We start from the raw sequence: 12,905 nt of genomic DNA, 5'->3' as shown, positions 1-12,905 counted from the left end.
AGCGAGACGCTCGCTCCTGTGCTTCAGTCCCCGCGCGTTCACGACACCGGTCCACTGGCTGCATGATGGCTGAGGGAGGCGGACCCGAGTCGGGCAGCGCGGCAGACTCTGACACAGAGCCGGTAGCCGCACAAATGCCTACCCCTTCAATAGAAAACCAAAAACAGAATATTGGGTCACTTTTGAAAACAACTTTAAAAAAGGGCGACGAATGGTAAGGACCGACAGCATCCAAACGCTGTTTGTCTTAGTCAGGGCTAGCTAGCATGAAACAGGAAGTGCTAGCATGCTAAAGCTAACAAGCGGCAATGAAAGCCTAAACTGAAAGCTGTTGCGCTAATGACAAACAGATTAGCATGCTAACTGCTAACCAATCTGACTGTTCTGTTTAGAGACCTGTATGGGATGATCACAAACACTAAGAATGACTTATAATAGATCAGATGTCCACTCAAACAACGTTATGTATTGAGATATTATCTTAACGTATATTTAATTATTAGTTGTAAGAAGCTAACTGTAGGAATAGCGAGCAGGCCCCGTAAATATCTGATGGCTTCTTCTTCCAGTCAAACCGGCTTTCTGACAAGACAAGACAGTTTTTATTCATATTTCTAGATTTGGCTGTTTCTCAGATCTAGTTCTTCAGAAACAGCCAGTCATGACTAAAGCAGCTCTAGTCAAAAGCTGGTCAAACTACTTCATATAAATATTTCAATGGGAAATAGTCGGAGTAGCAGTTATTTACTTTGTCTTGTATACTAAAGCTAAGGAAACGTACGTTCTCATGAACCTTGTTACCTTCACAGCTACGGTGTTTGTACATTTATTTACATTTCCCTCTAAAACTATTTTATGTGAATGTCTATCATATCCTCTATCCTTTTCAAAGTTTGTCAAAACCTAGTTTGTATTAGGGAGCATAGAACCATAGTTTTCTGTTATAGAAGCTGCTACTGCTGAATGAACACTCAACACTGTTCCGATTCAAGCCTGTTAACTAAAGGAGATGCTTTAGATGAGATTAAGTCGAAACTAGCCTACTGTTACTATATCTGCAAATGCCAAGGCAGTTTGCTGTTGCATAATGTTCTGCACAGGCATGAGGCTGTGTGGAATGCATCCTATTAACATCCAACTTGTCATTTCTTCCCCCTTTTTTTTAGTTTGGAAAAGAAAAAACTGACTCTTTTCTGACTGGTTGTGTGGTAACTTCTGACTTTTAACCAGTGTTGTCTGTCTTAGGTATCTTATAGACAGTCGATGGTTCAAACAGTGGAAAAAGTATGTGGGATTTGACAGCTGGGATATGTACAATGTTGGGGAACGTAGCCTCTATCCAGGACCAATCGACAACTCTGGGCTGTTCTCAGGTAAAACTCAAAAATAATTTTCTCTCAAAGCAAAGAACATGAAATCAAAGGTTAATTTGAAATAATACTTTTAATTCATGTTCTAAAGACCAGGAGACTCAGGCCCTGAAAGAGCACCTTATAGATGAGCTGGACTACGTCCTTGTACCCACTGACGCGTGGAATAAGCTGGTCAGCTGGTATAGCTGCCTCGAGGGCCAGAGACCCATCGTCAGAAAGGTGCTTTACTTTTTCCCTCCATGTCATGTTGATTTGTGGCAAACCATCATCTGAGCTTTCTTATAATGTCGCATTTCTCTTCTAGGTGGTCGAACATGGCATGTTTGTGAAGCACTGTAAGGTGGAAGTTTATCTGCTTGAACTCAACCTGTGCGAGAACGACAACATGGAAAATGTCGTCAAACGGCATTTCAGTAAAGCTGATACCATAGGTAAGAAGGATGTCAGGACTTCCGGGTGAATCGGGGGAAGCTTTCATTTCTGCGCCTGTGCTAGTTTACAGCATGTGATCCTTTTGTTCTCAGACACCATAGAGAAGGAGATGCGGACGTTGTTCAATATCCCTTCAGAGAAGGAGACTCGACTCTGGAACAAATACATGAGCAACACTTACGAGCAGCTGAACAAGCCAGACAGCACTGTACAGGATGCCGGCCTCTTCCAGGGACAGGTAGTTCACACTCCAGATAGACTGCTGAACATACTAACACACTGAACGTATTTGCACTCCTTGTACTTGCATAATTAATTCAGAGGCATTGCCTAAAAACAGGAACTTCACATAGCCTAATGTGATGTGAGAAGGAAGGAAATGAGAAGGAAGAACCTTCTCATTTACTACACTATGTAGTTCTTGTTCTTAACAAATATGGGTTGAATTGTGGTTTAAACTGCGTCATATGTTTACATATTTATCTGTGGCCTTGTGTTGTGATTGTTTTGTATGTTAGAAATGTCCCTTCACTTTTATGAAGTATGGATACATGTTGGAACTCGGTGGCGACTAGATAAGTGTCTCTCAAAATGAAAATTAGAAAAACTGTGAAACTTCATTTATTTCAGATATTCAAATCGACCTCACGCTTATTGAGAATTGATTACACACAGACTGAGCCAGGACATCAAGTGAAGTATCTGTTAATTTCAAAGAATTTGGCGTACATCTAATATGATTCTGAAATCACTTTCTTAGGAAAAAATGAGTGTTGCATATAAAATTAAGTTTTGATAAACTGTACTCTTTTAATCTAAAATAGGTTCTCCATGAATTCCAAAATAATCCAAGTCTGTACCTTCGTTATACAGGGAAAACTGTTTTTAGGTGTGATGAACTCCTTAAATTCCCACAGGCCCCATTTCTTCATTTCATCAGGTTCCAATGGGGGACAACATGGTTACTTTTCAAAATGCAAGTCAATAAAACTATTGAACTCCCCAAAAATATTCTTCATGTGTTGGGAATGATATAAAGGTGTCTGCGAAAATAAAGCACTATAAATAATTTGATAACCACACCTACACTTTTAGGTGGGGTTATCAACGGCTTGGCAACAGTTGACATATTTCCTGAGTTCACTTAATCTGAGGTGTAACAGCCATAAATTGGAAATGTGGAGCAGGCATGTTTTTATTCTGGTTGTTTTTCCCACAGGTACTTGTGATCGAACGCAAGAATGAGGACGGCACGTGGCCCAGACAAGCTTCCCATCCCAAGTAAGCAAACCTCTTTTTATTTCAAATTGTGAAGAAATGTTTTTGTCTCCCTGGTGATTATAATTTTTCTTGTACGTTAAGATTAATGGTTATAATTTACTTTCTGAAACGCTCTTCTCCTCTCTCTCCAGGTCCAGTGCAACTCCATCTAGGAATTTTACTACCTCCCCTAAACTTTCCTCAAATTCATCAGCTAGCGTATCCCCAACCGTAACCAATGGTGACGGTAGCCCCGGATACGCTCTGAATAACAGCACGTCCTCTAACAACAGGCAAAGCAAAAAATTTTCATATATTCCTTTGCTACCTTCTACTTTTACATATATTTATCTGCTTCAGATACGCAAGGTGTTGGCCAAAACTGACTTATAATGCATTTTAGTATAGCCATTAAACTTGATGTAATTAAATAGAACACCAGAAACAACACACAGTTGCGTCAGAAAACATCTGTGCCTTTGTGCATTTTTAACACACACTAAGGCAAAGACTTTTTATTTATTTATTTATTTTTACCAAAGTGTTTCTTCTTGTTTCCTCAAGTGGTGACTTGACTTAAAGTAGCCGTATTATTTATAATCCACTTAGCTGCTTTCCGAGGGGAATGCTTTAGTGCTTCCCTGTGGAGCATCTTTTAAACACACATTTTTAAATATAAAACTTTGTAGACAACTGGAGAAATTTGGCTTGACATGCAAATGTCCTAAAGACATAATTAAATTAGAAAAACAAACCTGTTATTGATTTTATTTTATTTTATTTTTTTTTGCATGCTTGCCACAGGCTAGTTTAGGCATTTTTATTTGTCAGTTTGATTGTCTGACTGTATCAATGCACTAATGAAGAACATGAATGTGATCTTGATGATCTGTTAGATGTGGGCACTAAAAACATAAATGACATGTTCTGTTGTGAATATGATTTTTACCTGATGATTTACATGAGGTTTGTATGTGTTTATGTTAATATAACTGCCATTCTTCTTGACACTGGATCTACTTTCATGCACATATTATGTCAAATATGGCGTTTTAAAGTAATTCTGGTGGAGCCGGTGCTGTTCCCAATTCATAGTACATTATTTTTATTTAAATAACAATTTATATCGCCTATAGTTATACTTGGATTTACTAATATTTGACACTTTGGATGGAGTAGCTTGTCAACAAGTAAGCAATTTCCCCTTTGGGAGCAATAAAATATATTCTGTTCTATTCTAGCATCACTCGGCATTGTATGGTTAAAAGGTTTAGACTGAACATGGTTTCCAACAATTAGCTTACTGACTGTAGCTCTATTGGCTAGAATAAATATTGATGTCTGTAAATTGGAACATTTTTGAAAAATTGAATTCTCTCCGCTTCCATACATGACACCAACGTGCAATAAGCTTGTTAGGCCGGGCTTTGAGAAGTGATCTGAGAATTGCGTGTATGTTTTATTCCACCGCCAGTAACAAATCCCTGCTCTCCACAGATTTGGGGGATATAATTCATATAGCTCCTCCTATAACTACAGAGAATCACAATCGCAGCCTGGCCTGTGCGGTCTCAGTAATCTGGGCAATACATGCTTCATGAACTCTGCTCTCCAGGTAAAAGAACTCAAAACGACACAAATATTCTTTACAGATTTACAGCTTACCGAATAAGAATGTGATTTTCTTTTTTTTTTTAGCATTTTTGTTTTCATAATCTCCTTTCTTGTTCCTCTTCCTCCAGTGCCTGAGCAATGTGTCTCCACTCACAGAGTACTTCCTCACAGACCAGTATGAAGCAGAGATTAACCGAGAGAATCCCCTGGGGATGAGGGGGGAGATCGCCGAGGCCTACGCAGACCTGGTGAAGCAGATGTGGATGAGCCGCAGCAGTTACGTGGCCCCGCGTACCTTCAAAGTGAGCGACTTCAGACAAATCTCAGTCCGGTTCACTTTCACCAAAAGGAAGCCAGACAGAAGCAGTCACGTGTGCATCTCGATTTCCAGACCCAGGTGGGCCGCTTCGCTCCACAGTTTTCCGGCTACCAGCAGCAGGACTCTCAGGAGTTGTTGGCCTTCCTGCTGGACGGACTCCACGAAGATCTGAACCGTGTCAAGAAGAAGCCTTACCTGGCCCTGAGAGACGCAGAGGGTCGTCCAGATGACGTACGCAGCATCGAAGCAGTGTTTAGTACTGCAAACTAAAATGTGTCCGTTTGTGGAAGAGCAGCTGAAAAAACTTCATGAGCATTTACAAAAAAAAGTTGACTTTCTTTTACAATGATTATTGCATTTTTTTTTTTCATTTTTTTGCTGTTACTATGTTGAGTTGCAGTTAATTGGTACACAGTAAAAGCTTTCATTATTGTTTGATTACAGATTGTTGCCAAGGAAGCCTGGACAAACCACCGCTTGCGCAACGACTCCGTCATCGTCGACATTTTCCACGGCCTCTTTAAGTCTACATTAGTGTGCCCAGAGTGCTCCAAAGTGTCTGTGACCTTCGACCCTTTCTGCTACCTCACGCTGCCTCTCCCTATGAAAAAGGACCGGACCATGGAGGTGTTTCTAGTTCAGTCGGATCCCCAGTCCAAACCCACTCAGGTATGGGAAAAGTCGGGCTTCGGTCTGGCAGCTCAGAGTCTGAACTGTTCAGCACCTTTGACTCGTTCGTTGCGTCTCGTCTTTTAACACCTGCTTTTGTTGTCAGGGCTCTTGTGTAAAAGTATTCACTCCTCATTAATGTTTTCAAATTTGCTCTTCTTGCACCTTTAAACTTCAGGTTACGTAGGCTGAATGAGATAGACCTACATTTTTACTGTAATCAGTAAAAATTGTAACAAAGGGGGTTACAAATGTCTTTAAAAATTCAGTACAGTCTTTTATTAATTGTGCAGTGAAGGTATATGGAATGATGGCATTAAATCATATTTTAATGGCAGGACAGTTAAGATTTCGGGCTTTACAGTCTTGCAGATCAGAGTTTATCATCGTCATGCAAAATCAGAATTATTGTTAGAACTTTTTTCCTTTTAATCATAATAAAGAATACAATAATTCCCCATCCTTTAGCCAACCTCTTTTATTTTGACGGCCTTGAATAAAATCTGACGCAAACAATTTCCTTCAGAAATGTCCTAATCAGTAAATGGAGTCCATCTGTGTCCAATTTAATCTCAATATAAATAGAGTTATTCTGTGAGGCTTCTGAAGTTTTTTTTATTTTACACGTCTCCAACAGATTTTTACAAAATAATGTTTTCTTCCATTCTCCTCATTCATGGAACAATTTACTGATAGTTCCTAAAGTAAAAACACCCACATTCAATACCAATTATAAGGGATGGAGAGAAAAAAAAGGAGTGTAAGAGGAATATCTTTGATTTGTGTGTCTGTTATCTTGACTTGTTCTGCTTTGTAAATGTCATTTTGACCTCTGTTTGCTTAAATGAGGATATAAAAATGCAGAGTAGTCATGGAAGAAAAGCTGCAAAAGACTTGAGGTAGAGTGGAGGTTTAGCTTCCAGCAGAACAACAACCCCAATCATAAAGCCAAGAGCTCCAGAGGAACGATTAAACTCAAAGGATGTTGGATTTGATCAGACCTCCAGTGCAGAATCTGTGGAAAGGCATGAAGGTCGATGTTCGGTTCCTCCACATTCAACCTGGCTTAGCCTGAGGTAGAAAACGATATATTACAAAAGACAAATTCTTTTTAATAAATACTAGTTTGGAGCCCATGTTTCCATCACCTCACATCCCACATTAACCGCATAAAACCCCCCCCAATATAATACAGTGAAGTTTGTGGTTATAATTTAGCAAAATGCTACAGGTGTCTGGACACTTTTACAAGGCGCTATAGTCATGTTAATATGTTTATAGAAATATTTCACCCAGCTCTGTTTTCCTCGTTCTGCAGTTCAGAGTGGTGGTCCCCAAACTGGGAGCAGTGACGGACCTTTGCAGCGCCTTGTCCAGGCTCTGCGGGATTCCTCCTGAAAAGGTCAGATTTCCCACCCTCTTTATTTCCTCAGATATTTTATTTTATTTTTTTGGCTGCTACTTTCAACCCGCAACCCTCCTTGTCCTCGTAGATGGTGGTAGCCGACGTTTACAATCACAGATTTCATAAAATTTACAGACGAGATGATGCCCTCAACCAAATCATGGAAAAAGATGACATTTTTGTGTAAGTCCTGATTATTGAAAGGTGACCCCCAGAGATTTGTAGATTCTCACATTCAATCTGTGATCCATTGTGTCTCGTCTTTGCAGATATGAGGTCCAGGAGGAGGATAGCGAAAGGATGAACCTGCCTGTGTATTTCAGGGAGCGCCACTCCAAACACGTGGGCAGCTCCTCTAGCACCTTGTTGTTCGGCCAGCCTTTACTCATCTCCGTGCCCAGACACAACCTGTTGGCTGACATTCTTTACGACAAGATTCTGGAAAGAATCGGGTAGGAAATGTGTATATATATAAAAATAAATAAATTAAAGTGATACAGATCACAGTTCCAGAGACATCTCATCATTTCTTAATGTATTTATTCAAAAGTTAAGCATTTTTGTTGTCTTTAAGTATCGCTGTCGTTCCCTGTCCTCTGCTGCAGACGCTACGTCAAGCAACAGCACAGTCCAAATACCGAAAGCAGAGCTTCGGCCTCCGCCACTTTGTCCAGCTGCAGCCAGACTCCTGAATGTTCCACATCGTCTGCCCTCAACGCCAGCCTGGGGGGCTGCGGCAGCCCCCGGTCAGACGGGGCCTCCTGCAGCGCCAGCTCCAGTAACGGTAGCAACCACTCAGGAACCTGCAACGAAGCCAACGGGCTGTATGACGGTAATTGGCAGATATGAGCCACTGTTGTCCTGCTGAGGGAAGTGTAGTTATAAGAGGATTTTCATAATAAATGAAGGTTACGTTTCTGTTGTTCAGGTGAAGACGAGGCCATGGATCACCAGGTGAGCCCCGAGCCGGAGAACGGGCCGTCTGAAGAGGAGGAGGAGAGCTCAGACCTGGAGAACGGCTCTAAAGGGAACGCAGCCAAGCTCTTCACCTTCAGCATAGTCAACTCTTACGGGACCGTCAACATCAGCCCGCTGCCTTGCGACGGAAATGTCCTCAAACTTAACCGTCAGCATTGATATTTTTACATCCTTTTTTACATCTGCTTTGCATGAATTGTTCATTAATTTTAGAACTGCTTTGTGCCGGCTCAGCCTTTTCCCACGTTTTGTCTGCAGCACATTCCACTGTGGCGATCGACTGGGACACGGAATCCAAGAAACAGTTTTACGATGAGCAGGAAGCGGAGGTCAGGGGACTCATTTCTCCTCAGATAAACTCTGCGGCGTCGCATGCAAACACTAATCCGCATGTATTCAAATGTCTGTCGCAGGCCTACGAGAAGCACGACAGCATGCTGCAGCCTCAAAAAAAGAAAACAACCGTGGGTCTGAAGGAATGCATCGAGCTTTTTACTACGATGGAGACTCTAGGAGAACATGACCCTTGGTAATGTTTTTATTTTTCTTATAGGAAACACACTGTACCGTAGTATTATCTAAAAGACTTTTTTTTTTTTCTTTCTTTTCTTTTTTTTAATGCAGGTATTGTCCAACCTGTAAAAAACATCAACAGGCAACAAAAAAGTTTGACTTGTGGTCGCTGCCTCGCATTCTGGTCGTTCACCTGAAGCGTTTCTCCTACAACCGATGCTGGAGGGACAAACTCGACACACTGGTGGATTTTCCCATCAGGTACGACGGTCAAAAAACTTTCTGCAACAGAAATTAAATGTCATCATTTAAAATACTTTAGCCCATCAGTGAATTCCTCCGGCAGTGCAAGGCAGCAAGACCTGGTGTGCCTTTTGTTTTTTATTTATTTTTTAAGCTTCCAGCACAAGACACTGGAAGTTTGGATATAATCACCGATTTTCTTCCCAGTCTGAGGTTCTATCATTGTGAATACTCTTGTGTTTTATCTTTTTTATCTAGGAGAACATATATATTGAAGGCTGGAGTTTATATTGTTCTTCATGGTCAATTAGTCAGCCTTTCAGTGTTTTGCGAAAACGTTTAAACCCCTTTCAACTTTTTCACATTTTGTCAAATTGAAACTACAAACTTCTCTTTATTTTTCATAGATCTTTGTGATACACCAACACAATAAAGTGCATCATTATAAAGTGAAAACAAAAATAATTTATTTTTTTTTTTATCTAAATCAAATATAAACAGTATGGCATGCATTTTTTTATTCAGCTTTTCTAAGTCTATACAGTTAAAACCATATTTTACTACAATTACATCGATAGTTTTGGGGTTTTAGTTTGGCACTCAAAAGACTGAAAATCGACATTCCCTTTTTTGTGTGTAAAACTTATATTGTCCCTTTCAGGTTTGTATAGTTGCCAAATATTAAATAGTATGTATCATTTTCTTCCACTTCACAATGAAATGCTTTGTGTCTGCCTCATGAATTCCATTAGAATACTTTCAAGTATGTGGTAGTCACCAGTCGTGTTGTTTTTGTGCATTTTTACTTTCACGTTCCTTTTTGTAAGATCAGTATTGTTTATGTATCATAACAAAATAGAAAAGTTTTAAGTTTCCTGTTTGTGAATCCTCATACTATAACTCCAGCAGTGCAGGATTGCGCAATCAGGAAATTGCGGATATTAATCTGATGTGTGAATGAGGAAATGCTGATATTGTGTTCAGAAGTGAACTCGATTCTTGTCTCCGACACCTTTGATCAGAACTCAGAGCAATAAAACATCAGTTCTTTATTACCGTATTTTCTGCACTATAAGGCGCACCTTCAATGAATGGCCTGTTTCAAAACTTTTTTTATATACAAGGCGCATAGAATAGACGCTTCAGTTTGGGTTGCCTATTTGTTACGTACTCTATTATTAAACATCCACATTTGTAAAGAAGTGGTCCCCGAGTATCCCAGCATGCACTTCTTCTACGGGGGAAAAGGAAGTCGGCGGCTGCTTACTGTAGTTGCCAGATCTGTTGTGGCTCAATATTGGTCCATATATAAGGCGCACCGGATTATAAGGCGCACTGTCGGTTTTTGAGGAAATTGAAGGTTTTTAGGTGCGCCTTATAGTGTGGAAAATACGGTACCCATTTTGTTTTATTACTGTACAACTTGCATAAGGCAGGACTTTTCCGTTTGTATAACATTGCCTTTAGCTGCAGTGTGTATGTGTAAAATAGGGAAGTTGCTGCAGGGTTATGTAGTCAGACAGCCACATATCTATCACATGCTGACTTCTGTTTGGAAACCATTTTCAAAAGGTTTTTGTTTTTCTTCTTCTTATTAGCATAAATTGAAGCAAACATTTTCTTTTGTCAGGGATCTAAACATGTCAGAGTTTGTGTGTGACCCAAAAGCGGGCCCTTACGTCTACGACCTCATTGCTGTTTCAAACCACTACGGAGGAATGGGAGGCGGCCACTGTAAGTCACCTTATTTCCCTAAATGTAAATCCAGATATTAATAAAAAAGGAGAAAAAAAATCATTTAGATTTAAAGAAATAAAAAAATAAAAAATCATTTGTGAGTACTATATTTCAGTACTTACTGATGCACGTGATTCAAAATCCACATTGGATGCAATACAACAGTAGACCGTGAAATATCTTGATGCACAGCCGTCAGGGTAAATCCATCTTTACTGCATCCCTCAGACTGCTTTGATTCGATATTTTGTGGTTTAGTAAAAGGCCTGAATAGTGATTTCTCAACACTTTCCGTCCTCCGACACAGATACGGCTTATGGCAAGAATAAAATGGATGGGAAGTGGTATTACTTTGATGACAGCAGCGTCTCGTCTGCCTCTGAGGATCAGATTGTGGTGAGTTTAACACTTTAATTATTGTTTTATTTACCATACGAATGGCTCCTGTGCCTCCCTGGCTCTCCGCCCACAGTGTCTGGTGTCCTTGTTGCCGTAGTGACCCCCAACCCTGTCGTCTCGTTTCAGACTAAAGCAGCCTACGTGCTCTTTTATCAGCGCAGAGACGAGGACAGCCTAACCAAACCCGACCCGCCGGCCTCGCTGGGAGGAGCCACCGAGTCAGGCGACGACCACATGGACACAAACTGAGGAGCCCCGACTTAACGAACACACACTGAAAACACACGTGACGAGTAGAGACTCGGATATGCGCACACAGTGCTTCTTTAGTGGTAGAGGACTCCACAGACTCGCTAACCCTTCCTCCTTCGAGTTTATTTGATTTGCGTCTCGTCCGTTTTTCGTCTTCAACAAAACGACCGTGTCAGAAGAGTTGAACCGAGAGACTGCCTCCCCCCCGAAGCAGGTGATCGTAGCGTTACTAGTCCGGGACTTCAGAGGAACACAGATAAACACAGAAGCTCTCGCCGGATGAGCAGAATGTTAGAAGTGCCCGCGAATTCTTCTGTCGCCCACGAAAACGTTCAGAAATATTTAAATGACAAAAAAAAAACAAAAAAAAAAAAACTAAATAAATAAAAGCCAAATGCTGATATTGTTTCAACCAAAGTGATTCTAGGTATTTATGAAGAGACGACGCAGAAAGTGAGCAGGGTACTGGCTTTGTGCCTACATTTATTTGTTGAAATTATCGCTGTACTGATGTAAATGCAAGTTTAACAGTGTGACGTGCACACAGAGTAATACATGCCACCTTAATGAAAATATTTGCTGTGGATTCATAGAGCCACTGCTGCCGCAGCCTTGCTGCCGCAGCCTAGCTGCCGCAGCTGTGACGCATCAAGGTGTTTGACATTGGACTTGACACGTGGAAGCTAGTCGGCCTTGCTTTTTGTTTTTGTTTTTTGTTTTTTTTAAATAAAGCACAGCTTGAACTTTGCTGTCTCTTGGGCCCGTTTCGAGAAGATTCCCACCCTCCTACAATTTTTTCTTTTTTTTTATAATCAAGTGAAATAAGCGGCCTTTTTATTCCTGCAAACCTGACAGAAAGGAGGCACTTTGAAATCTTCACAAGTACATAATCTACCTGCTTCTGGTGTGTTTAGTCAGAAAGGTGGTGTGGCGTAACCGTAGCGTTAAGGCTCATGGTCCGCCGGGCACTTTCTTTAAATCACTTAGTCTTTTTAAGGGTCATTCGACTGCTGCTGGATCTGACCAGCTTACCTTGCAATAGCTCGTCCTCATTAGACATGTACAATTCATGCAGCTCTGTACTGAAATGCCTGTTCTTTGATGTTTCAAAGCACACCGAGTGAAAGAAATAAACTGGTATAAAAGTGGTGGTTTTGATTCATGGAACTTTAAACTTGTGAAGATCTGCGCATGTGATGCAAAACTTGGTAGTTTAGACCCCAAAAACTTGTTTACGGACACAAAATGATCCAGTTGAATGCAGAGTTTAAAGTGTTTTCGACATGATTGACAACGACGAGGATAGAAGATATCATCTTATGCGCAACATGTAAACAGCGCTTTAGTACTTATTGTGCTTGCAGTGTTTTTTGAAAGAAGTCCTGCATTCCTGTTGCATATGGCATGTGTCTTGTCTGCTGGTTGGATCTGACTTGGTTACATCATTCAGCGATTAGTGCCTCCCTGGACAAGTTATGCTTTCGACTAGGAAAAGCTTTCCATCTGTAAACGTCTTTGTTGAGGAGACGATTCTGACAGACTAAGAGATGTAGAAAAAAAAAAAAACGAAACATTTTAAGTTTCTTGTCTGCATATTTATCCAGGTTGTTTTTAAATTAGAATATTTGAAACCCAAGAACAATAAAGACTGGAAGCCTCAAGTTTTTAATTTTTTTTTTTGTGTGTGTGTTTGGAATAATTACATGCTTAA

The 12,905-nt window shown here is 40.5% G+C and overlaps 1 protein-coding gene across 1 annotated transcript; it reads left to right on the top strand.

Annotated features, from left to right (window-relative positions):
• usp4 (ubiquitin specific peptidase 4) lies at window positions 1-12,342 on the top strand. Its single transcript, XM_008409860.3, has 22 exons — window positions 1-214; window positions 1,246-1,373; window positions 1,462-1,592; window positions 1,678-1,804; window positions 1,898-2,043; window positions 3,025-3,086; window positions 3,218-3,358; window positions 4,563-4,680; window positions 4,808-4,981; window positions 5,071-5,229; window positions 5,443-5,667; window positions 6,986-7,069; window positions 7,161-7,255; window positions 7,342-7,524; window positions 7,678-7,904; window positions 8,001-8,198; window positions 8,309-8,379; window positions 8,464-8,579; window positions 8,675-8,824; window positions 10,437-10,540; window positions 10,851-10,939; window positions 11,069-12,342. Exons 1-22 carry the CDS (start codon window positions 63-65, stop codon window positions 11,189-11,191), a joined length of 3,003 nt encoding a protein of 1,000 aa, XP_008408082.1. The 5' UTR covers window positions 1-62; the 3' UTR covers window positions 11,192-12,342.
• Window positions 12,343-12,905: the final 563 nt, after the last annotated feature.

This window comes from Poecilia reticulata, chromosome 5 (genome assembly GCF_904066995.2).
Source record: "Poecilia reticulata chromosome 5, P_reticulata-male-v2, whole genome shotgun sequence".
Lineage (NCBI taxonomy): Eukaryota > Metazoa > Chordata > Actinopteri > Cyprinodontiformes > Poeciliidae > Poecilia > Poecilia reticulata.
Note: the sequence above shows the minus strand (reverse complement) of the source record. Positions and strands in the feature narration are given on the sequence as shown.

Excerpts from the sequence above, each read along its gene's own strand:
- usp4 (XM_008409860.3), top strand. The coding sequence starts at position 63 with ATGATGGCTGAGGGAGGCGGACCCGAGTCGGGCAGCGCGGCAGACTCT. Across the intron at positions 215-1,245 it reads TTAAAAAAGGGCGACGAATG|GTATCTTATAGACAGTCGAT; the intron begins GTAAGGACCGAC and ends TGTCTGTCTTAG. Across the intron at positions 7,256-7,341 it reads GAAAAAGATGACATTTTTGT|ATATGAGGTCCAGGAGGAGG; the intron begins GTAAGTCCTGAT and ends TCGTCTTTGCAG.